This window comes from Schistocerca piceifrons, chromosome 2 (genome assembly GCF_021461385.2).
Source record: "Schistocerca piceifrons isolate TAMUIC-IGC-003096 chromosome 2, iqSchPice1.1, whole genome shotgun sequence".
Classification (NCBI taxonomy): domain Eukaryota; kingdom Metazoa; phylum Arthropoda; class Insecta; order Orthoptera; family Acrididae; genus Schistocerca; species Schistocerca piceifrons.
Genome location: NC_060139.1, coordinates 1023825990 through 1023853330, shown reverse-complemented (window position 1 = coordinate 1023853330; position 27341 = coordinate 1023825990). Strand labels below are relative to the sequence as shown.

General features: G+C 41.5%; 1 protein-coding gene across 2 annotated transcripts in view; it reads left to right on the top strand.

Annotated features, from left to right (window-relative positions):
* Positions 1–27341, top strand: part of LOC124776437 (dyslexia-associated protein KIAA0319-like protein) — a 154083-nt gene that overhangs the window by 69014 nt on the left and 57728 nt on the right. For both annotated transcript variants that reach the window (XM_047251436.1, XM_047251435.1), the window contains exons 6-8: positions 3358–3529; positions 18482–18670; positions 24538–24766. In XM_047251436.1, the coding sequence (XP_047107392.1) occupies positions 3358–3529; positions 18482–18670; positions 24538–24766 (590 nt within the window). The remainder of the gene's footprint in view (positions 1–3357; positions 3530–18481; positions 18671–24537; positions 24767–27341) is intronic.

The window sequence follows — 27341 nt, the reverse complement described above, 5'->3', positions numbered from 1 at the left end:
CCGCCGCCATCAGTGGATACAGTACGTAATCTGCTCAGATTCTCTCAGCTCTCTCCTCAGTCTCCAAGCTCCTTACCCTGTGCACCCTCTGGTCCACCGGATTCAGGACTGTCTGCGCTTGCTCCACCTGGGGGGCGTCTCGTTGGCGTTCCTCTGGCTCCCGGGACACGCTGGTATCTGTGGGAATGAGGCGGCCGATATAGCGGCCAAGGCTGCAGTATCTCTTCCTCGGCCAGCTATTCAGTCGCTTCCCTTCACCGATCTACGGAGCGGTTTATGTCGCCAAGTTGCTCATTTATGGCATGCGCATTGGTCAACACTTCCCCATAATAAATTGCGGGAAGTGAAAGCCCTTCCTTGCGCTTGGACCTCTTCCTCCCGAACGCGTCGTCGGGAGGAGGTAATTTTAGCTAGACTCCGGATAGGGCACTGTCTTTTTAGCCATCGACATCTTTTAAGCGGCGATCCTCCCCCACTCTGTCCCCACTGCTCTCAGCTGTGGACGGTCAGACACCTTTTAATTGAATGCCCCTATTTTAATCCGTTACACTCCCGTCTACAGCTATCGCCTGATTTATCGTCGATTTTAGCAGATGACACGCGCTCAGCCGACCGCGTTCTCCAGTTTATTAGTGACAGTGAAATGACGTCAGTCATTTGAAGCTTTTTTTTGGGGACAACCAACCCCTTTCTGTAGTGGATTTTTAAGCATTCCTTCTGCTTTTAGTTTCTCAAATTTTATGACTTTGTTCCCATTGCTGCTGGTTTTAAATTTCGGTTTTTTCCTGTTTCCGGTATGACAACAACTAAACTGGCTGAGCGCATGAACGGACACAGACGAACTGTCCGCCTAGGAGATGTCCAATACCCAGTAGCGGAGCATGCCCTCCAGCATAATTCTAGGGACCTAGGAACCTGCTACACCGTATGTTCCATTTGGCTTCTCCCAACCAATACCAGTCCTTCTGAACTGCGGAGATGGGAACTTGCACTCCAACACATCCTTTCATCCCGCCATCCCCCTGGACTGAACCTACGTTAAACAACCTCACTCCCATTTACTCTTCAGTCTTCTCCTCTTTCCCTTTCCTCTTTAGCCATTCATGCATCTTTTCATCCTACATAGTTATGTTTATCTTTATACTATATACCTCTTTACTTCTGTATGCATCCTCTTTGGTTTGAAGCTGGCACAGTACTTACAGTAGAATATTTTTGGCTTCCCTCTGACAACCATGCTTCCATCCTTGCTACCCTCCCTGTTTCCTTTCCCTGTTGCTTCATAACCTGGGTTGTGAGTAACTGAATCCACTTTCTCTTCTTCCCTTCCTTTCCCCTCTCTCCTCCCTGATGAAGGAACATTTGTTCCGAAAGCTAGGAACGTAAATTTCCGGTTCTGTTTTTTGTGTATCTATTGGCTGTACTGAGCTGAGGTAAGTACTGGCCAGCCCCTCTATCTCTTTGTTAGTGCTTGTGTACTCTGCATGGTTGTATATTTGAACTATCTTCTTTCATTCTATTATGATGACAAATTCTGTATCATTGTAAGATGATTCCTACCTGAGTAAATAAATATACTAGCTTTCAGAAGCTCTTTGTTTCTCCTTGTACTCACAACAGGTTGGTTCCTGTCATCTAGTGATCTAAGTCACCTGTCCCTTTTTCACTATCCCAAACTTAGTCCACTCTCCTCACCAAGGAAGGAACTTATAGTTCTACAAGCTAGAATAGTGCTGTATGCTTTTATGTGTGTCTGTTGGCATTATGTCGATGCTGTTGAGTATTTGTGGGACTTTTCTGTTATGCTCTTATTATGTGCTTGCTGTCTGTTAGAACAGTTGTTTCACAATTAATTTTATTGTTTTGCAGCTCAGTTATAAAAAAAATTGTGTTCTTCTTCAGTTAAAAGTACAATCAACATTAACAACCTACTACCTAATTTGGCCAACCCAGTCAACTGTTTTGATGTACACAATGAAATTTCATTTAGCATGTGAGCATGTTGCCACAATACCCATGCTTAGGAGCTTGCTTCTATCATGAAAATCTAAAATCCTCATTTACAAAACAGTTATACGTATGACACTGAGATGTGGACCATGACTGCAAATGAGGAAAGGAACGTTAGCATTTGCTAGAGAAAGGTTCTGCATAAAATATGTGGTCGAATATACGATCAAGGATTTTGTTGCATTCTTACAAATGCAGAACTAGAACAACTTTTTGAAGAACCTGACACTGTCACTACCATTAAAATAAGAAGACTGAAGGGGGCAGGACACATCGTCAGAATGGAGGAAGAAAGAACATGTAAGATAATTTTTGATGGCAAGGCTGGAGACAGACGACAGAAGGGATGTCCCAGAAAGAGATGGAAGGAGGGAACTGATGAAGACATGAAAAAGCTGGGTATCAGAGGATGGAGATGGAAAGCCATGGACCAGGTAGAATGGCGGGATATTGTGATGCAGACCAAGGCCCTTCAAGGGTGTAGAGTTCAGAAGTAAGTATGTGAGCATTTTACCTTGTGTGTGGCCCGTATAATGTACACACATTTGGAAGTACATAAATGTTTCAGGGTATGGAACAAGGTTTTCAACAAGTGATACTTTTTATCATACAGTACAGTGAGGCAGCTACGTGTTTTTACATGCTGATTTTGAGGAGTAAGAGCACTATGAACCCGCACTTTAGCACTGTTAAATCACAGATAGACTCAATTTTTAAAAAAGTGAAGTGAAATTAGGAATAAGAGAGCTACAATTGACATATACAGAGGAAAAACATGAACTTTTGGGGCAGAGGAGTTGGAGGGGAGGGAGGGGGTGGCAGAAGTGAGGCTAACTGTCAGAAGGCAAAAGGTGTTGTGCAGTGTATTTTCTCTCTCTCTCTCTCTCTCCCTCCCTCCCTCCCTCCCTCCCTCCCTCCCTCCCTCCCTCCCTCCCTCCCTCCCTCCCCCTCTCCCTACCCCCTTCCCCCTCTCTCTTTCTCTCTGTATGTATGAGCATCATGTGTGCACCATCTACGTTTTGTGAAATAAACTCACTTTTGTGTACATGTTTTATCATTGTATGAAAACACAGATAGCTACTTACCATGAAGAAGACACACAAAGTTGCAGATGGCTACAATTAAAATACCCTGTCTTTAATTATGCCTGTATGCAACTTGGCATGTGTTCTTTATGGTAAGTAGCTGTCTGTCTTTTTGTACATTGTTGATATTCCTACCTGTAGTTCCCACTGTTTGTGTTATCATTGTAACAAAGAAAATTACAATAAAACCATTTTTGTGAACATTTTGTTTTTAAATATAAAAAGCTAATTTGTTCATTTTCTGTTGATTCTTCTGCAATAGGTGTATTCAGAAGGGTTAAGTGGCGTGGATGATAAAACTGTATCACCCTCCGTCGAAGTATCTTCACCCAAGCCACTGAAACAACTTGTTGTCTCTGTAATATCGAAGGAAGTACGGTTACCAGAAAATGAAGTTACATTATCAGCTTATACAGTTCCTGCTGAACAGACAGGTAAGCTGTTGAACAATTGAGAAAAATAAAAAAAGCTACAGTGATATTTATATTAATAATATAGACAGTGGCTGCAATTCAGTCAGGAGTCTCAAGAAGCAATTGTGCAAAATAATACTTGTCTCTATTGTATTCTTAATTTCTTTGATACATACATTTTTATAAATGTAATTGACCTATGAATGTTGCAAATGCTATCACAAAGATAAACCTTGACGTAGTCATCTGTCTCTTTCTTTTCGTGAGGGCATGCCAATCTATCAATAAAACAGAGAAACCCTGGAAATTGGTATAGGAGGAAAATATGAAGTCCCTGTAGTAATAACATTGGTAGAATATTTGAGTTTCGATTATGCTGTTCAAGTCAGTGACCACGCGGTTTGAACATTTTATTTTCGAAACTCATTATTATGTCCATGGCTGTGTGCTAAAATAAACTCACTCATAAAACAAAACAAAACAACAAACCACTCTTATCACGAATTCAGTGACTGTTCCTTTTGTATTGACTGCATCCCCTGGATTCTAGCACTTTGGAAATGAATACCTGGATGGTATTGTAACCTTACAGGGCAAAGTTAAACACTTTAACAAGACCCTAAATCAGAAGAGAATGGAATAATCATAGTATGTGATATGAGAAAAAATGAAACAAAAAGAGAACTTGGGTACAATTGATGACAAAGAAGAAGAAAACAGGGTTTTGAGTTATTTCTTTGGAATAAATCACTGTATGCACTGTTGTGTCATAAGGCATGGAATTAATACTTGAGCTAAGTATAACATCGATGATTTCAGAGGAAAGCTTTTATGTAGCCAACACACAACAACTTCTTGCTGGTGAGATTGGAATAATTTGGTATTGATAATGGTGGATATTTTAGTCAAACATGTTACTTTTTGAGAAATAGGGCTTGCAAAGGTTAACTGCTGGTTTGATTTACTTGGTATCACTTTTACAAAGAATCAGTCATCTTACAAGACTGGGTGAGAGCCAAGGATCAGATCAAAATTTTGTAGTTGGTAGATATGTGGTACAAAGATGCTTCTTGAACTGTTAGTTCATCTTTGCATACTGAGAAACTTTATTTCAAAACTTGAAAGATAATTAATAAACTTGAAAGATAATTAAGACAGTATGCCATGACAGTATCTGAAATATTTGAGCTGTGTCTGTGCTCTTGAATGAACTATAGGCAAGGAAATCTGGACATTAAAAGTCATGAAAATTTTATTTAAAAACAAAACAAAAAAGATAAAAAAGGACACTGCAACAACTGGCTGTATCATTAACCATGCCCCTGACCTAAGTCTATGTAGGAGATATATTAATGGAGATTGATGTCAGATGAATGTGTTGAGCCAATGGATGAATTGGTTTCACATTTGCCATCTTTGACTAACTTACGTTGGAGGAAAAGGATCCAGATGGCATAGGATGTGAAGCAGTCATTCTAGTTGAACATGTTGTGCTCAGCAATATTTTCTACCATTGAATGGTGAGCGTCACCCTTGGTCACATTTGGTGGTCAACATTGACGTGTGTGGACAGCTTATTAGTTGTTAGTAGTCATACCCACATTAAAAGCCATGCAGTACCTACAACAAATTAGGTATATGACTGGGCTGGTGCTATAGCCGGTATTCTGTCAGTAAGACAAGATACGCCCGTAATAAAACTGAAGTTGCACGTTCTGAATGGGTGTTGAATCCATGTGGAGATTAGGAGTGGCATAATAATAAATCAGGATATTCTAGTTTATGTGCCTATCCACTGCTCAGTGATTTCATTATGTGATGAGTGCTAATTTTAAGCCATTCCACTGTTTGCAACCAAGCTAGGATTTTCAAGTATTATGTAAGAGTGAAATTACCCATTTGTGCTTCACTAATGATAATTATGTACTCTCTTACCTTCCATCACATGATTGAGTGCATATACAGGCATTGGAAGACATTCTTTAGCAATGCCTGCATCCATTCTCCCCACACATGTAATTTCAGTGCATTTTAAATGAAATGAGGCTCTGTGAACAAGGTTGAGTTGTGGAAAGGTTCACATTTCAGCACTTATTTAGGTTGTTCTCAGCCATTAAGCTCCTCTACCCCTCACTGGCTCTTCGTGACACTGAGCAGTGAGAAGTTGGTAATGATTTGTGTTCTAATGGTTTGAAGCTAATATAGATACATACACCTGAAAGAATAATGTAAAAGAAAGCCATCTAGTTCACTATTCAGCATGTCTTACTGCATGTTATACAGCCAGCAGGTTGTATTTGAACACTGTGACAGCTTCCATGGTACCAGCATGAATCACCGAGACGCTCAAGCTTCTGTCCCAAAATTGCCCAGGTATCTGACATTGTTTGCACTAAGGGATGCCACATTCCAATTGCGGCTAATCAAGTGACACTGCAAAGGTTTCCATGCAAATCATTAACATGGAATGATAGAAGCATTTCATATCATAAAAGAAGAATTCTACAGAGTAATTAAAGACAGAAGAAGGACGTCTGGCAAGAGTTCCTGAATTCAGTGCATCGTTACACTTTGGTAGGGAAGTCATTCAGAAGGATTACTGTCAGAGCTGTCATACTGAAAGTGGAAGTCTTTCAGTCATTCATTGAGTAATGACCTGGGAAATGATGGATTAATTTTAGTAGCTAACATCTGGTAATTCAAGTGAAAAGTAGAATGTGCATTATCTGTGACTAATTGTACAGTGCTAAAACCAGATGTCATTCAGTGCAGAATTTTGCAACAACTACACATAAGATTTTAAGGGAGCCTTCTTAATTTTTTCGACGGGAAACTACCAGGACTCATGATGATAAATAGTTTCAGTGCATCTCCTAAACCCAAGGATGATTTTATGTCTAAGGTTTTATTAGTGTGATTGATTTTCTTCACATGCCATTAGGCTGTGGAAAGTACGCCTCCTTCATCTGTTTGCTCTGATGGACAAGATGACCAATGAAGTCTTAATAAACTGAGTGCTGGATCTCAAGCATTAATGAAATTACCATGTTGTATTTTTTATTTTTATCTTGTGTACACATGATCTATTTCAAGACAATATTGTCTCATTTTCTGGTACATGTTAGGCATGCTTTATAAATTGAATGCTGTAAGCACTGTAATTGGTGCTCCCTCAACCGAGACACCTATAATGTGTCTACCACACAGTTTGATAATTCATGACAAACACATTCTACTCTCTGTGTCGAAATGGGGGAGGAGGAGATGCAGAGAATAAAGAGTGTTTAATACAAATTCACAAATTGTGTGGCAAATGCATGATAGGTGCCTCCCATGATGGATCGACAGTTACAATACGTAGGCTGTTCAGTTCATCAAGCATTTGTAGCAGGTACATGAAGATGAGACAACATTGTCGTAAAATCAGTTGAACATATGTGAGGTAAACATTAAAATAAAATAAAAAGCACAACTGTAAGGAAACTGACTTTCATTGAAATAAATAAATAACAGCTGAAAGTTATATAGATATTTGACACATAGCCGACACTGCAAAAATTCATTATGATGTCCTAAAACCTTGAATCCTGCACTACATTGCTAATCTTGTTATTCATATGAAATATGGTATGTGATGTGTTGAAAAATCTAGATCATATTTATCATTACAGAGCAGGTCTTTTATTTTTGTTGGTGAAGATGAAATGCTTCAATCTACCAATTTTGCCATAGATTGGACTTGCAAAGACCAGTTAAGAGACATTTGATTTTCCTTTCAATTTCTCTGTCTTGATCTTTTCCACAGGAATTGTTTGTTTGTGTGTGCAACTGCTGTTTAGTTTCTCAATTGGAGTAAGCATTCCCTTCGAGCATTTTTTTCTGTGAGCAAGTTCTCCAGGGAGGATCTCCTTGTTTGATAATGTACCAGCTCTATGAGCCATAGTTCTCACGATGGCATTTCTTTGTGACAGCTGCAGCTCAAGGCATGGAGAAATAAGTCATTATCTGTAAATGTTCTATACAGTCCAGGGCCATGGTATCTGTACGTTCATATCTTAGCATTCCAGCCCGAGATGCTGGAGTTGGCAGTCATGTGTGCATGAAGGGTGCTTGCTTGTGCGTATGAATGGTGTGTGTTTCTTTTTTGCTGATGAAGGCTGTGGCTGAAAGCTTTATGTAAGTCTCTCTTAATTGTGCTTGTGTGCAACTTAACATATCTTCTTTATGTTAAGTAGCGTATCTTCTTTACGTTAAGTAGCAATCTTTTCCTACATTGTTCATATCTTAACTAATATGTTAAAATTATATATAAAAACAAAGATGAGGTGACTTACCGAACGAAAGCGCTGGCAGGTCGATAGACACACAAACAAACACAAACATACACACAAAATTCAAGCTTTCACAACAAACTGTTGCCTCATCAGGAAAGAGGGAAGGAGAGGGGAAGACGAAAGGAAGTGGGTTTTAAGGGAGAGGGTAAGGAGTCATTCCAATCCCGGGAGCGGAAAGACTTACCTTAGGGGGAAAAAAGGACAGGTATACACTCGCACACACGCACATATCCATCCACACATACAGACACAAGCAGACATATGTATGTGTGTGTATGTGTGTATGTATGTGTGTATGTGTGGATGGATATGTGCGTGTGTGCGAGTGTATACCTGTCCTTTTTTCCCCCTAAGGTAAGTCTTTCCGCTCCCGGGATTGGAATGACTCCTTACCCTCTCCCTTAAAACCCACTTCCTTTCGTCTTCCCCTCTCCTTCCCTCTTTCCTGATGAGGCAACAGTTTGTTGCGAAAGCTTGAATTTTGTGTGTATGTTTGTGTTTGTTCGTGTGTCTATCGACCTGCCAGCGCTTTCGTTCGGTAAGTCACCTCATCTTTGTTTTTATATATAATTTTTCCCACGTGGAATGTTTCCTTCTATTATACTAATATGTTAAAATATGTCTAAAAACAAAGATGATGTGACTTACCGAACGAAAGTGCTGGCAGGTCGACAGACACACAAACAAACACAAACATACACACGAAATTCAAGCTTTCGCAACAAACTGTTGCTTCATCGGGAAAGAGGAAAGGAGAGGGAAAGACGAAAGGATGTGGGTTTTAAGGGAGGGCGTAAGGAGTCATTCCAACCCCGGGAGCGGAAAGACTTACCTTGGAGGAAAAAAGGACAGGTATACACTTGCGCACACACACACACACACACACACACACATATCCATCCGCACATACAGACACAAGCAGACATTTGTAAAGGCAAAGAGTTTGGGCAGAGATGTCAGTCGAGGCGGAAGTAGAGGCAAAGATGTTGTTGAGAGACAGGAGAGGTATGAGCGCCGGCAAATTGAAATTAGCGGAGATTGAAGCCTGGTGGATAACGAGAAGAGAGGATATACTGAAGGGCAAGTTCCCATCTCCGGAGTTCTGACAGGTTGGTGTTAGTGGGAAGTATCCAGATAACCCGGACTGTGTAACACTGCCAAGATGTGCTGGCCGTGCACCAAGGCATGTTTAGCCACAGGGTGATCCTCATTACCAACAAACACTGTCTGCCTGTGTCCATTCATGCGAATGGACAGTTTGTTGCACTTCCTTTCACGCCGATCACCTGCCACCCTACCAAAAACCTCTTTCCTCATTACCTTAGCCAGCTTCATCCTGACCCACAACTTCTTCACTTTCGAAGGCCAGACATACCAACAATTAAAGGGAACAGCCATGGGCACCAGGATGGTCCCCTCGTACGCCAACCTATTCATGGGTCGCTTAGAGGAAGCCTTCTTGGTTACCCAGTCCTGCCAACCCAAAGTTTGGTACAGATTTATTGATGACATCTTCATGATCTGGACTCACAGTGAAGAAGAACTCCAGAATTTCCTCTCCAACCTCAACTCCTTTGGCTCCATCAGATTCACCTGGTCCTATTCCAAATCCCATGCCCCTTTCCTTGACGTTGACCTCCACCTTTCCAATGGCCAGCTTCACACGTCCGTCCACATCAAACCCACCAACAAGCAACAGTACCTCCATTATGACAGCTGCCACCCATTCCACATCAAAAGGTCCCTTCCCTACAGCCTAGGTCTTCGTGGCAAACGAATCTGCTCCAGTCTGGAATCCCTGAACCATTACACCAACAACCTGAAAACAGCTTTCACATCCTGTAACTACCCTCCCGACCTGGTACAGAAGCAAATAACCAGAGCCACTTCCTCGTCTCCTCAAACCCAGAACCTCTCACAGAACAACCCCAAAAGTGCCCCACTTGTGATAGGATACTTTCCGGGACTGGATCAGACTGGCTCTCCAGCAGGGATACGACTTCCTCAAATCATGCCCTGAAATGAGATCCATCCTTCATGAAATCCTCCCCACTCCACCAAGAGTGTCTTTCCGCCGTCCACCTAACCTTCGTAACCTGTTAGTTCATCCCTATGAAATCCCCAAACCACCTTCCCTACCCTCTGGCTCCTACCCTTGTAACCGCCCCCGGTGTAAAACCTGTCCCATGCACCCTCCCACCACCACCTACTCCAGTCCTGTAACCCGGAAGGTGTACACGATCAAAGGCAGAGCCACGTGTGAAAGCACCCACGTTATGTACCAACTGACCTGCCTACACTGTGAAGCTTTCTATGTGGGAATGACAAGCAACAAACTGTCCATTCGCATGAATGGACACAGGCAGACAGTGTTTGTTGGTAATGAGGATCACCCTGTGGCTAAACATGCCTTGGTGCACGGCCAGCACATCTTGGCACATTGTTACACAGTCCGGGTTATCTGGATACTTCCCACTAACACCAACCTGTCAGAACTCCGGAGATGGGAACTTGCCCTTCAGTGTATCCTCTCTTCTTGTTATCCGCCAGGCCTCAATCTCTGCTAATTTCAATTTGCCACCGCTCATACCTCACCTGTCTCTCAACAACATCTTTGCCTCTACTTCCGCCTCGACTGACATCTCTGCCCAAACTCTTTGCCTTTACAAATGTCTGCTTGTGTCTGTATGTGCGGATGGATGTGTGTGTGTGTGTGTGTGTGTGTGTGTGTGTGTGTGTGTGTGTGTGTGTGTGTGCGAGTGTATACCTGTCCTTTTTACCCCCAAGGTAAGTCTTTCCGCTCCCGGGATTGGAATGACTCCTTACCCCCTCCCTTAAAATCCACATCCTTTCGTCTTTCCCTCTCCTTCCCTCTTTCCTGATGAGGCAACAGTTTGTTGCGAAAGCTTGAATTTTGTGTGTATGTTTGTGTTTGTTTGTGTGTCTGTCGACCTGCCAGCACTTTCGTTCGGTAAGTCACATCATCTTTGTTTTTAGATATATTTTTCCCACGTGGAATGTTTCCCTCTATTATATTCGTATCACTAATATGTTAAAAGATAGTAACGATCCCTCTTTTTCAAATTATGGCATGAATTTTATATTACGATAGGTTGATTTTAAAAACTGTGAAGGTTCTCCATTCCATATGTCTAGATCAAAAGCAGATCATCACATACTGATACAATATGTTAAACATATGAAATTCTTGCAACTTGGCTTCGTAATGGTCCATGTATAAATTCTCCAAAACTGGTGATAACGGGCTATGCATAGACTGCCTATCAGTTTACTCATAATATTTCTCATTGAATAGGAAATTGATTGCAATGCAACTGACTCTGAAGACTTTGCTACTTTTTGCTAATTAGTCCCAAAGTTTTCAAATGTTGGACTCTCACAGAGGTGAACAGCACATCGAACTGACTAAAATATCAACGTCACAGAGCTGTAGTTTACTGATGCAATGTAACAATTCAACATAGCCAAGAACATAGTTAGTTAATTAGGTAGTCATTTGCATGTTACATGGGTCATAAATGTGACCTCTTGCTATGATGTGTAACAAGTCAGTTTTACAATTATAGTACACTTCCTCAGTAAAAAATGTGGCAACATGTTGATCATGTACGTAATTTTTGAAGTTTTTTCCCCTCCTAACACACTGTTATTTCCTATCTTACAAAATTTGTGCTACAGGAATGCCTTCTTGTATCCTTAGAAAGCTTAAGCAGTTACAGTGGCATGGTTATTGTGTTACTGAACCCGTAATTGCATTAAATGCATACTGTTGAAATAATGGTTCACCAGAGCTTTTTATTTATGTTTTATTTACTGTTAACAGTTTCGAGTGATTATTCATTCCTAAGCGGTACATTATTTGACCTTAAATGTTAAGATCTTGTAATTTACTGCTTGAGAATGGGCAATCTCTCCAAACCAGCAACAATAAGTAAAGTATAAAAAAGGTGCTCTGATGGACTATGTATTTTATACTGTTTGTTGAGCTAGCAGAACAGCATACACAAGAAATATTCAAAGCCCTTAGTGAAATTACATATCAGTACTGATGTCTTCTCAGTTTTGTGTGTGTGTGTGTGTGTGTGTGTGTGTGTGTGTGTGTGTGTGATTGGCATCAGAAGGCAAATTTATCTGATAGAGCGAAAATATATTTTGTCTAGAAAATAGGAAAGAAAGCTGCATCTCTTTAGTTACTATCACATGATTTGGTGAGGTATGCTAGAAAGATCCTTGCACAAATGTTAAACTATCTTTTAGGATGAGTTCTTGAACCTAGGAGAATGCATCTGCTATAACAGCCCATCACATGTTCTGTTGTGTATGAATACTTTGAAATCTCCAGTTGATGAGTGAAACATGCTTTCAAGAATAATGTGTTGTATCAATTTAATACAGACACCACAATGACACTTTATATATGGCTCACTTATATAAACCATCTAACACCCATCCTAAGTCACTGTGTAATACAAATATGGTCAGTAGAGATCCAGAGATATACACTATCTGATTAAAAGTATCCAAACACCTTTTAGTGGACATTAATATGAGATGTGACCACACTTTGCCTTTATGACAGCTTGAACTCAAGGGGAAGCATTTTCAATTAGATGTTCGAATGTCTCTTCCGGCATATACAGATAGAATGTCTAGCTGACCCTGGACAAGACCAACATATATGACTGTACAGGTAGTAATTTGAAGTTGTAGACTGTTGTGGCTGTATTGTTAACTGCAGAGAATAATTGTACAGTAAACTTCTAGCTTGTGAGCCGCGCATGCATCTGCACAAAAAATAAATTGTAAGTTAGAGTATTATGCTTATATTGTTTCTAAATATGTGGTTGGATTTCTGAGAGTTGGCTACACTACACTCTAGGAGCCGACCAACTCATTTGTCATATTAAGCCTAAAAAATTTCAGTCACAAAGTTCAAACAAATGCAGGCAGGTTGGTTGGTTGGTTGGTTGGTTTGGGGAAGGAGACCAGACAGCGTGGTCATCGGTCTCATCGGATTAGGGAAGGATTGGGAAGGAAGTCGGCCGTGCCCTTTCAGAGGAACCATCCCGGCATTTGCCTGGAGTGATTTAGGGAAATCATGGAAAACCTAAATCAGGATGGCCGGACGCGGGATTGAACCGTCGTCCTCCCGAATGCGAGTCCAGTGTCTAACCACAGCGCCACCCCGCTCGGTAATGCAGGCAGGAGTTTGAGGCGAAAAATGATGTTAACTACTCACAATGTTTTAAATTTTTAACAAAATTGGATTTATTCCAAATGCTGTAACACTTATCTCAGGTTGCGAATGTAAGGAGAAGATAGATCGCTACGTACCATAAAGATGACAAGTTAAGTTGCAGACATGCACAATTAAGAAACACCTACACATTAGCTTGTGGCCACAGCCTTCGTCAGAAAAACAAAGTGAAATACACACTGTTCATTCACACAAGCAAGCACACCTCATGCACACATGACTGCCAACTCTGGCAGTTTGACCAGAAAGCAACTGTCACATGGAATGGAAGCAGTAATCTGAAGAGGGCGGGGAAGGGATTGCTGTGTATGGGTGGTGGGAAAGAGCAGACTTATCTGGTGGAGTGTGTAGGAACTAGAGTGCCAACAGGTGCAACAACTGAAGGCTGGGGGCAGGGAGGTGGGTAAAATGGAGCAAAAAAGGAGAGGAGCATAGAAAGATGGATGCATGCATTGGCAGAGGGTGGCACACAAGGAGGGTGGAAGATGAGAATAGGAAAGAGGCAATAGAACAGAGTGGGCAGGAACAGTTGGAGTGTGTGGGAACAGTATGTTACTGTAGGTTTAGAACTGGATGATTTCGGGGGCAGAGAATGTTTTATAAGAATAACTTCCATTTGCACAGTTCAGAAAATCTGGTGGTGGAGGTAATGATCCAGATGGCTCGGGTAGTGAAGCAGCCATTAAAATCAAGCCTGATATATTCAGTTGTGAGTTGCTCCACAGGGGGGTCTGCTTTTCTCTCGGCTACAGTTTGGTGGTGCCCATACATTTTGGTAGATAGTTGGTTGGTAGTCATACCAGTATAAAAAGATGTGCAATGATTGCACCAGAACTGGTATATGACATGCTACTTCCACAGCTGGCCCGGCCTCTGATAGGGTAGGATAAATCTGTGACAGGACTGGAATAGTATGTGCTGGGTGGGTGGATTGGGCAGGTCTTGCACCCGGGTGTTCCACAGGGATATGATCCTTGTGTGACAAGGGGTTGGGATTGGGAGTGGCATAGGAGTGGCCTAGGATATTGTAAAAGTTGGCTGGGTGACAGAAAACCCAGCAACCTCCACAACATCCTAATCCATCCCCATGCCACTGCCACTCCCAATCCCTTGTCACAAGGATCTTATCCCTGTGGAGCACCCAGGTGTAAGACCTGCCCAATCTACCCACCCAGCACTTCCTATTCCAGTCCTGTCACAGATTTAGCCTACCCCATCTGGGTCCAGTCCAGCCGTGAAAGTAGCCATGTCATATACTAGTTCTGCTGCAATCATTGCATATCTTTTTATATTAGTATCACTACCAAACAGCTGTCCACCAGGATGAACAGCCACCACCAAACTGTGGCCAAGAGCAAAGTAGACCACCCTGTGGTGCAATGTGCAGCTGACTATAACACGCTTGATTTCACTGGCTGCTTCATTACCCAAGCCATCTAAATCCTTATCTCCACCACCAGCTTTTCTGAACTGCACAGATGGAATTATTCTTACAACACAGTCTCTGCTCCTGAAACTATCCCGTTCTCAACTTGTAGACACATACTGTTCCTACACACTCCACACAACAGTTCCTACCTCCTCTGTTCTATCACCTCCTCCCCATCCTCATCTCCCATGCTCTTCGGGTGCCATGCTCTTCGGGGCACCCATCAATCTTTCCGCGCTCCTCTCCTTTTTTACTCCATTTTCCCCATCTCCCTGCCCCACAGCCTCCAGACATTGCACCTGTTGGCAACCTAATTCGTGCACGCTCCACCAGACAAGGCTGCTCTTTCCCTCCACCCATATGCTGCATTCCCATCCCCTTCCCCACCATCTCCAGATTGCTGTTTCACATTCAATGTGAAAGTTGCTTTCTGCTCAAACTACCAGAGTTGGCAGTTATATGTGCATGAGGATTGCTTGCTTGTGTGAATGAGTGGTATGTGTTTCTCTTTCTTTTTCTGGTAATGGTTGTGGAAAGCCAATGTGTAAATGTCTTTTAATTGTTCCTGTCTGCAACTTAATTTGTAATCTTTATGGTAGTTGGTGTTCCAATCTGAAGTTTCCATTGTTTTATTACAGGTTAATAATCATTGATCTTTGAACTAGTGCCTGTTCAAGAGAGGGCTTGAACAAAATGAAACAGTGTCTTTTGCCTGCCTAAACTTCTGGAAAGATATTGGAAAGTAAAGTTCATTTTGCACAAACTAACTAAATTCCAAGTGCAGATCTCTCTCTAAATTAGCCACAGTAAAGTTTTTGTGTTCAGACCAGTTCACCTAGTGCGAAATATTCAAATTCCACACGTTGAAAATATTTCAGACTATTTGCTAAGGACAAGTGTAAATATATCAAACCCATGACTGAACACTTAGAATTATTTTGACACACTCAAGAGGCAACCTTCTGCCACTCATACATACTGCCTATTCCAGATCTCAAACCCAACTGACTCTGCATTCAAACCAAAAGTGTCGTACCAAACTAAATTCTCTGTACAATGTAGCTGCCACTTATTTAATCCATTGCTTTGACGTGAGTCAAGCACACATAGTTCCAACTTCCACAGTGTACTTAAACTATATTTAACACTGCATACATGTATCATTCATAAATTAAATTTCGTCAGCTTTCTGTTACTGTTCTTTTTTTCCTCTGTGTTAAATAGTTTGCTCATAAATAATTATAAACACCACTTTGTGTTGTCATGTTATTAATAAATACAAACAGTTATCACTAAGAACTTCCATGTATGCCCAACTATGTCTACTTCACAATGGTGCTGCCACATTTAATGTTTCATTTATTATTTACTAGAAAATTCAGATTTTTAACTGCACAATGCACAGTCTTGCCTATAATTCAAAGCAGGTAATGTTTATAAAAAAATCTGCTATGATAGTCCAATAGTGCTCATTGAGACCTACCTGTAGACACTTAGTTTATGAAAATCGCTTAGGGTATTGTCGAGATATTGGTTTTCAAAATTCATTTTATACATAATGCATTTAACATGATATAAATTAGAAACTTCCTTCCGGCTCAAGGGTGCATGTATCTAGTTGTGTTCAGTTTTTGTTGGATGTAATCTTATTTGATAATTATTCTGGGCTATCAATTCAGCCGTGGTAATGACTCCTTCATGCTAACTGGCCTACACCTGGATTTCCCTTAACCGTGTGCCGGCCGAAGTGGCCGTGCGGTTAAAGGCGCTGCAGTCTGGAACCGCAAGACCGCTACGGTCGCAGGTTCGAATCCTGCCTGGGGCATGGATGTTTGTGATGTCCTTAGGTTAGTTAGGTTTAACTAGTTCTAAGTTCTAGGGGACTAATGACCTCAGCAGTTGAGTCCCATAGTGCTCAGAGCCATTTGAACCATTTTTTTCCCTTAACCGTGTGGCCAGAGCATGCATTTTGCTGTAGAGAGTGCCAAAGTTGCAAAACCCAATATGCTGGAAATCCAGAGCATGCATTTAACTGCTAGCTGCTGTCCTATGGTCTTAGTAATTCTCATACTCAAGAGTGTCTGCCAATCACTGACACTCAAAGAGCACTGCCATCTATTGAAGATACAGCAAGAATTGTGTGGCTGCTGGGCTGTGCTCAGCTAGGCCTCCATGCCTCCTCAGTTGTAAAAACATTTGTACCAACTTGGCTGCGCCTGTCTCTCAGCATGACAGAAACGCACGCACAGCTGCGTCTACTTTTTTAAAGTTTCTAGTGGCAATTACTGGGAAGTACTCTCTCACTGTTGGAGAGTTGCAACACGTTTTTCCTTAAGAGCCAAAACCAGAGAAGGTAGCAATGTTGGACACTGGGGTCTGGAGTGAAGTTGATGTTCAAACTAATCCTATTGGTGCTCCTCTGAGTTCAGGGCAGGTCTCTGTGTAGGAATATTGTTGTCCACAAAGCATTTCCGCACAGGTGCTGCTTTATGGCCCAGTGTATTGTCACACTGATATAAACAATCATCATCTCTGAACTCTCCCTCTACTGTATGCAGTAAGCAATGGTGTAAAATGTGTTCGTATCCTTCTCCATTTAGAATTTTCTTAAGCACAATAAGGGGACCACACACTAAACACGAAAAACACCCCTACATCGTAATACCATCTCCTCAGTACTCCACTGTTGGCACTGTGTATGATTGAAGGTAACATTCTCCGTACATTTCCCAAACCCAGACACTTCCTCCAGATTGCCACAAGGTATAGTGTGATTTGTCATGCCAGATCACATGTTTCCAGTCATCCTCTGTACAGTGGAGTTGCCTCGACCACTGTACCCCATTCTCTTTAACTTCCTACATACAGTCATTGTACCAACGGGACTATTGGTAGCACTTTGGAACTCGTGCGTGATTCATTCCACTGATTTCATATGATTTTTGCAATTCCCTCAACAATGCCCAGCAATCCCTTTCTGTCAGCACATTAGGTCTGCCTGACTTTGGTTTACTGTGGTTATTCCTGCATGTTTCCACCTCACAAATATTTTACAAACAGTTGACGTGGGCTGCTTTAGAATGGGTGAAATGTCTCTGATGGATTTGTTTCTCAGGTGACCTCCAATGACTAGTCCTCTTTTGAAGTCACTGAGCTCTCCTGACTGAACTATTCTGCTGTTACTGCTTTGCTACTGACAACGCAGTACTCCCTTCCTCTGTCTATGCTGGTGGGTCTACCTCTCATGACATCTAGTAGTCAATTCTGCATGCATTACATGGGGATACATTGATCAGATAGTGTACATTAGTATTGCACAGTTACAGTGACTGTGGTTGTGAATACACCAGCTTACAGTTTAACAAAAATTACTACAGTAGTTTTGACTTTCTTGTATTTTAACATTTAAGTTTATTATCAGATACAAGTAAAATATATTGTGTTACCTTTTTATACAGGTATTGCAAAATGTTATCAGGCCTGCCAAAAGAATAGTATATGATTTATGAGTGTTTTGTGTACTTGATCATTTTTGTGTGTGTACTATATTTTTACATTTGTTTCAATAACTTCGTTTTTCATTTCATTACATGTGTCGTTTGACTCTTTCTTTCACTTTCTACCCTGGGAATCACCTTTCTTGTCCAAAACTGGTGTTTCTGCACTGGAAATCACATTTCTTGCCCAAAATTGATCCTAAGTATTGGAAAAGTAAGACAGTAATTGCCACAGGCTAGAAGTTATTTTGGTAAATTTTGACTTTTTGAGACTATTGTAGTATACAGTGGATTTCTAAATGTTGTATCTAAACTCTAAGCAATCAAGATCCATATGTACTTTTTTCAGAATAGAAACCTTTGAGATAACTTAGATATTAGTATTCTCTTTGAACTTCAGTTAATATTAATGTTTGTTGGGATGTGCTTATGCAGGAGAACACTACAAATATGAATGGACCCTCCTTTCTCAGCCAGAGGGTGACAGTAGTGGTACAATGAATGATCAGAATGGAGGGACACTCAAGTTGAGCCATCTCACTGAGGGGCTGTACAGGTTCAAAGTCAGTGTGTCTTCACCTACAGCCTATGGCGAGACATTTGCGAATGTCAGTGTATTACCTCGTGAGTATCTGCTCATCCTAAATTTTGTACTTGTTGTGTCTTTACCATTTTCACTTATTCATTCACACAAAATGTAATATTAAGATTTCCCTAAACTGTTGTGAACTTGTTGAAGATATTGATAGTTGTAGGTTGTTGTTGTTATTTTTTGAAATATTGCACGAGTGGTAAACTGGTGCAAGTCCGATTTCTACATTTCCTACTTAAGACCATATTTATAAAACACACACTGACTTATTTGTGAAAGAAGAGCAGCAGTCCTGCTACAGCCCACAACTGATTTAGGCAATGTTAAATTGGCATGCACCCTTTTAACAATGCTGAAATCGGCAATAGGCTGGAGCAAGACTGCAACCCTTCTTTTACTTATTATGCAGTGTGTGGGTGTTACAAATATGGTCTGAGGTTGAAACTGCAGAAATTGAACTTGTGTCCCTTATCTCTCAGGTACAGAATTGTTCATAACAGTTTTTGAGATGACCACATCATCATTTTCTATAGTCAAGCAAGAATATCAAGATGCAAACATTAACAATTATGAAAAGGATAGATTGCTACTCACTGTAAATATGACACACTGAGTTGCACAATGTAAACACTGCCACACACTGAGCTTTCGTCCAGAGCCTTCCTCAGAAAAGAGAAAAAAAAAGAAAGAAAGGAAAACACACACATTCATACCAGCAGACATCTCCTGTACACATGATCCCAATCTCCAACCACTCTAGCCAGACGGCAACTGTTGCATTGAACAAAAGTAGTAATCAGGAGTGGGGTGGGGAAGAGGAGGGATATCAGGGTATGGTTTGGGGTGGGGGAGGGGGGGGGGGCATCACTATGTAGACGCAAGCAGGAATTAGAAGACAGCACAACAAGGCTGCCTGGTGCAGCATTGGGGGCCTGTACGGGAGGGAGGTAGGGGAAATGGGGAGCAGAAAAGGGGAGAACAGAGAGGGGAAATGGCTGGTGAGTGTGTTGTCAGAGAGCAGCACAAGTGAGGGTGAGGGGATGTGAATTGGCAGGAGGTGATAGAACAGACAGGATGGAAACTGTTGGTTAGAATGTGTGGACACTAGGTTATTGTGGGGTAATTTTGGAAGTGGAGAATGTTTGTAAGGATAATTTCCATGTGCACAGTTCAGGCAAGCTGGTGGTGGAGGGGTGCATCCATATGGCATAGGTTGTGAGCAGCCATTGAATGAAGCACATTATGTTCAGCTGCATGTTGTGCCACAGAGTGGTACACTTTGCTCTTGGGCACAGTTTGAAAGTGACCATCCATTCTGGTGGACAGATGGTTGGTAGTCCTACCACTATAAAAGCTGTGCAGTGTTTGCAGGAGAGCTGGTATATCACATGACTGCTTTCACAGATGGCCTTGTCTCTGATGAAGTAAGATAATGTGACAGGACTGGATTAGGAAGTACTGGGTAGGTGGCCTGGGCAGGTCTTGCACCTGGGTCTTCCACAGGGATATGGTCTCCATGCCAAAGGACAGGGATTGAGAGTGGCATATGGATGGACTTGGATGTTGTCCCAATATCAGCTCTTTACCACAGAGATCATATCACTGTGAAAGTTCCAGGTCCAAGACCTGCCCAATCTATCCACCCATTATGTTCTATTACAATCCTGTCACAGGATTATCCTACAACATCAGAGGCTGGGCCACTATTGGAAGCAGCGATGTAATATAAAAGCTCTACTGCAATCATTGCATAGCTTTTTATGGTGTATGACTACCAAAAACTGTCCAATGCAAACTGGCCAAGAGCAAAGTGAACCATCCTGTGGCACAACATGTAGCTGAACATAACATACTTGATTTCAATAGCTGGTGCACAACCCCGGCCATGTGGATCCTCCTCTCCACCAACAGCTCTTCTGGACTACGCAGATGAGAGTTGTCCTTACAACACAATCACTACTCCAAAAATTATCCCAGCTTCAGCTTAGGATGAACTAATGTCCCCACACCCTTCACTCAGCAGTTTCTGCCTCTGTCCTATCACCTAACCCCAGTTCACATCACCTCACTCTCATTGAGCACCATTGTCTGCCAACACACCACTCAGTCTTTTCCCCTTCTCTGCTCTGCTACTTTTCTGCTCCCAGTTTCCTCTCCCCCCTATGCCACACCCTCCCAAAACTGTACCAGGTGGCCTTGTCATGTTGTATTCTGGTACCTGCTTGCTCTGCCAGACAACACTCTTCTCCCACCCCTCTTTTCCCTCCCTTTTTAACCCTGCTATGCCTCCCCCATCCCTGCCCCACTTCCAATTTCTTGTTTCGCTCAACATAGCAGTTGCAGTTCGGCTACCTTTTTATTGCATGACTAGTTTTGGAGGCTTTACAGCTCGATCATCAGGTTCCAGCTACTGTGAACAAGAAAGGAAGGGAATAGTACAAAATGGCGTGAACATATAGCAGGCAGGCCAATTAATCACAAGGGATCAAATTTACACATATGTGACACGTGGGACTGTAACAGAAGATGTTAAGGAAGGGGGAGAGGCACAATGAACATGCAAATTACAAAATAAATCTGATGAACACGCACACTCATGTCTTGGTACAGGGAATGAGGCACCTGCCTCACTGCTAGACAAGGAACAAAATAGTGTGCCCAGGTGGCAGGTAAGTAGCGACACTTAAGTGTGCATTTTTGCCATATTTATTTTCTAATTTGCGTGTTAATTGTACCCCTCCCCTTCCCTAAATGTTTTCTGTTGCAGTCCCATGTGTCGTGTAGCCACAAGTCTGATCCTATGTGATTAACTGACACTCCCGCCATACACCCATGATTTAATAATTCATATTATTAGTGCCATTTATTGTGGCATTACATATGGTTGTTAGAATGTTTATCTCAATTTGTACTGTTCCCTCTTCTCAATGTTCGCAGTGGTGACACCTGATGATAGAGCTACAAAACCTCTGAAACTAGTTGTGCAATAAAAAGATACATTAGCTACAACTGAAGTAAATTTTTAATTCACTTATCATGAGTCTCAGTTGTGGAATTCTCCAAACCAGATAGTGTGCAAATTGTTTCATTTATATGTAATGAGACAGTAAAATTCTCATTTTCATCCCAAGTTGTTAACATTTTGGGGAGCCTGTTTTAAATGTTCAGAGGTTTTCTGAAACCACTATAGTTGAATGCCAAAGCAATTTATCATGAATAACATACAGGAGTGGCGAAAATAAAAGCCAAATTGATTACATATTATGTAGAAGGAAAAATGGTGGGGAGGTGCGAAATACTAAGGTCATATACGGTGAAGGAATAGCAACACAACATAAATTGATTGTAGCGGATTGTGAGATGAAAGTATGTAAAAGACAGAGGCACATAAATCAATGTGAAAGGAAAATTAAGTGGTGGAGATTAAAGGATAAAAAATTGAGAGAGGAGTTTAGTGAAAAAGTACTGGGAAAGCTAAAATTGGCAGAGTGTGTGTAGGAGTGGTGGAAAATAAATAGTGCTGTTATAAGGAAGACCGGGGAGGAAGTGTTTGGGTTAACATCTGGGAAGGGGGTGCCAAAAGATAAGGAAGCATGGTCGTGGAATGAAGGGGTGCAGAAGGTTGTGAAGGAAAAGAAAGATGCTAAGAGGAAGTGGGATATGTCCGGAGGTGCTGAGGATGGGCAAGCATACAAAAGTGCAAAGGAGGAGGCAAAACGAGCTGTGGCTAAAGCTAAATCTGAATCAGTAAGGGAGGCATACGAACAACTACAGAAAAATCAGGATATGAGACAACTGATACAGATAGGCAAATCAAGAGATAAAGCTTCTAAGGATCTAACAGCAATAAAACAAATGAAAGATGAAACAGGAATAATTCTGCATGACTATGGAAAAATAATCCAAAGGTGGTTGAATTATTTTGAGAAATTGCTGAATGAAGAAAATGTAAGACTGAAAACTGAGGAAGGAGGGGCAAACGAAGGATTAACGATGGATATAAGTAGAGATGAAGTTGAACGGGCAGTTGAAAAGATGAAAAATGGGAAGGCAGTTGGCCGAGACCAGATCCCCGTTGAGGTATGGAAGTGTCTCGGTAAAAAGGGAATTGAGCTCCTTTGGGATTTGATGAAGAAGATTTGGCGACAGGAGGAGATGCCAGACGAGTGAAGAACTAGTGTACTGATCCCAATATTTAAGGGGAAAGGTGATGTGCAGGATTGCAGTAACTATAGAGGTATTAAATTGATGGCACACACTATGAAAATATGGGAAAGAGTTATAGAAGCAAAATTACGCAAGGAGACTGTGGTGTGAGAAGAACAGTTTGGGTTCATGCCTGGAAGAGGAACAACTGATGCAATACATGCTTTAAGGCGGATAGTGGAGAGACACAGGGAGCTACAAGCCGATCTACATATGGCTTTCATTGATTTGGAGAAAGCATATGAGTCCCAAGGGACGAAATATGGAGAAGCATGAGAGAGCAGTGCGTGCCAGAGAAGTATGTGAGGTTAGTGAAGGAAATGTACAGAGGAGCAATGACATAGGTGAGAAGTAGTGTGGGCATGACAAAGGAGTTTCCAGTGAAAGTAGGGTTACATCAAGGGTCTGCGCTTAGTTCCTACCTCTTTGACCAGATTATGGATGTGCTGGTGAAAGATGTGAAGAAGGAAGCGCCGTGGAATATGATGTTTGCGGATGATGTGGTTCTTTGTGAGCAGGGTATCGACAGACTTGAGGATAAGCTGGAGGATTGGAGGAAGGCACTAGAAGAAAGAAGGATGAAAATTACAGCAGGACAAAGTCAGAATATTTAGCACTGAAGGATGTGCAGATGAAGTCTTGCAAGATCCAGGATGATGAGCTGAAATCAGTCTGCAAATTTAAATACCTGGGGTCGTATATATAGAGGGATAGAGGACTGGAAAGCGAGATACAACACCGAATAAATTGCGGTTGGAACAACTGGAGGAAAATGAGTAGAGTGTTGTGTGACAAGAAAGTGAGCATTGGGTTGAAAGGGAAAGTGTACAAGTCGGTTGTAAGGCCTGTTATGATATACGGGGCAGAGACATGGCCAATCACAGTAGCCCAGGAAAGGAAGATGGAAGTGGCGGAAATGAGGATGCTGAGGTGGACGTGTGGGGTAACAAGGAAGGACAGGATTAGAAATGAATTTGTTAGAGGAGCTATGAAAGTGGGACCCATGGGGAAAAAGGTACAAGAGAACAGACTAAGGTGGTATGGACACTTAACAGAGAAAAGGGTAAGAGTATATCTGAAACAGAGTTGAAGATATAAAGATTAAAGGAGTAAGAAGGAGAGGAAGACCGAAGATGAGGTGGAAGGATAAGATATCCGGGAGGATGGAAGGGAGAAAGGATGGAAGAAGGAAGAGGCAATGGATAGAAAACTGTGGAGGAGAAGGAACCAGAAGAGCCATGCCGACTCTACGTGACGTGGAGCAAGGTGAGGATAAAGAAGAAGAAGAAGAAGAAGACTGTAGATGAAGTGTTACTCATGTGTTGTCTGACCCTGTTAAGCTTTCTGTTATTTTTTATCACTGATAGTGATTTATCACCTCAGAATAGTATTAGCATTCTCTGTTACGTAAAATGTAGTAAATTTTTGTTTTTCCCACATGCTTGACCATTATTGGAAAGTTTCAGCTCTATATTGGAAACAGCAAGTTGTAATTTTTGTGTTGTCTTATGTGTAGAATCACTTGGAATATACAGCTCCTCTTCCTAGTTAGAACTTGGTGTTCATCCATTCATAACATTTCATTTTGATATACCTCTATTCAACACACAAAAGGTAGTCTATATGATAAAATTGTATTGTTGTCGTGTACAACATTCTGTGTTACTAAATTTATTTATTTTTCATGTTACAGCAAAACGAATAAATCAACCTCCTGCTGCAATAATTACTCCTCCATCCCAGACTGTGAAGTTGCCTAACACAGGTGCAGTGTTGGATGGTTCAATGAGCAAGGATGATGACCAGATCATTGGCTGGCACTGGGAACTGCAGCAAGGCCCAATTGGCTACCAACCGCACCTTGTGGACACACCTACGCTACAACTGGATAATCTTGTTCTTCCAGGAAACTACACATTTAAGTAAGTCGCTGATGCTAAAAGGGTATTTCTGAAGACACAAGTAAATGGCAAACCTCTGATTCCATGAAATGAAGTATAGTAAAATAGCCTTTTCCCTGGGACTTTAACAACATATGCATTCGACACATACATTGAACGCATCTTTGTCCACCTATTCCCCCCTCTGTGTCCACCTCATTCTCCCTCTGTCTGACCACCTCATTCTCCCACCTTTATCTCCTCCTCCCTACTCTCTCTGTCTCTCCATCTCTTCCTCACTCTCTTTTTGTCCATTTCCTCCATCCCCTCTCTCTGACCATATATTCCTCCCCTGTTCCTCTGAACATCATCTCCTCCTCCTCTTCCTCCTCATCCTCCCCCCTCCCCCCCCCCCTGCCCCTTCCTCATGCAATCTCTGCCTCTCCATCTTCCTCTCCCACCTGCACACTACCCTCATACCTACACCTTCCACCTGCCTCATGCCTCTCTCCCACCTGCACTCTCTGTTCATTTCCTCCTTCCCTTCACTCTATCCATCCCCTCCTCTATTCATCTCAACCAGTCCCCAGCCATGCTCATTGGGGTGTATAGCCTCTGCAATACAGTTCCGTAAAACAGACTAATAATACTCCCACAACACACCTGTCATGCAGAACAGGCTACACTTTATGGGCTTGAAAATCATTTATTTGCTTCTCATATACAGGCAACCATACAAAGCAGGTCACTAAAGCCGGCCAATGATATTCCAACCCAACACAACACTCCGGTCATGCAGCGCAGCTTACATATCTGGGCCTGGAAAACTGTTTCTTGTCCCTGACATGAAGGCTGCCCTGCAAAGCCAGTTGATTTGGCAGGCTGATACTTTTCACACATAATATGCCTGTCAATGAAGGGCAGCCTATAGGCGAGGGGCTGGGAAAAACATGATGATATCTCCACTTCTATTGGAGCTAGGAGGCAATTAAGCCCCACAGTGCTGATACTCATGAGGTCTGCTGTTTCTGTGCCAGATTTGGTTGAAATCAATCCTGGACATACACACGTACATTCTGCTTTATGTATGTAGTTAAATTAAATTACTGACTTGTGAGGTCATGCACGTCATCTTGAAATATGTGTATAGATAGAGAAAAATATATGTTCAGAAATCAAAGGTTCAGTTATGGAAAATTGGATAGAAATATGTGTTCACCAAACCAGCAACCAGCAGGCACTTGTAAAAGACAGAAATATCTAAGGTTTCAAGACTGAGAAGTTCCTTATCTCGTATTTTCAAGATGAGTGAGGAAACAAGATCTTATTTTCATGAAGACACTGTGTTTGCCTCATCAAGATGGCCGACACCAAGTTAGGATGGAATAAAAATTAATAGTTACGGTCAGCAGATGAGATTCTGAGAAGTAAGAAGTTAGAGGAATGCTGCAGCTGAAATGATAGTTTTGTAAATCTGAAATTGGGAAAGGGGATATTTTAAGTAAAAATAGAAAAAAATACATAATTTAGAGCACAGAAATGAAAACAGAGAAGTGATAAATGAAATGATGGACACAACTCAAAAAGTCGCATTAAGCAAACAATAAAAGTATGAAGAATATGACAGTGGGGAAAAAAAGATAGGAAAACACAAGAGATCAAGAGTCAGACCAGACAAGAGGTGAAAATCAAACACCAAAAATTCATGGGTCACCAAGAACCAACTGAGCAGGGTGACACGCAGGTTAGCACACTGGACTCACATTTGGGAGGACAACGGCTGTAATCCCCATCCAGCTATCCAGATTTAGGTTTTCCATGATTTCCTTAAATTGCTTAAGACAAATGCCTGGATGGTTCCTGTGAAAGAGCATTGCCAATTTCTTTCTCTATCCTTCCCTAATCCAAATGTGTGCTCCGTCCCTAATGATCTCATTGTTGATGGGACGTCAGACACTAATCTTCCTTCCATTTTACCAAAAACCAAACATACATGGGGCGCCAAGATCCCATTTGTGAAAAGTTGAATGTTGCGAAAAATGCTTTCTTCTCCATTCTATAAATTGAAATCGTGTTCAGTAGCAGAGTATTGTGATAGAAAAATATACTCTGTTTCCATATACACGTGCTGAACAGCCGAAGGTTATCATTCCAATAAGACAAAATGTGTGTATCATTAAGTATATATCATATTTTTCCTTATTTTCATTGTGAAACAGTGCATGTCATTCTCAGCAAAAGAATCTTACAATCATTGATTTAAAAATTTCCATGGTTCAAATTCAAATTTCAGTGCAACTCTGGCAAATTTTGACTAGTTTGTATTGCAGCTCCAGTTAATCTCCACTACGACTTTCAGCAGCTGTTACCAGCAACAAAGCAGCTGACTGTTGCCCTAAGAAGTCTACAGTTTTTATTATTATTGTTTTACAAAACTGCTGGTGAATTACTGTTTGAAACTAAACTGTACAGTGAATGATACTGTGGCAATGAATTGGCCTTTTTCTTATACCAAAATTAGTATCAATTTTCCTTTGAAACATGCTCATGAGTGTGGTGCCCAGGGAGAAAAATATTCTCACTGTATGAATGTAATACGAAATCAAAATGATGAAAT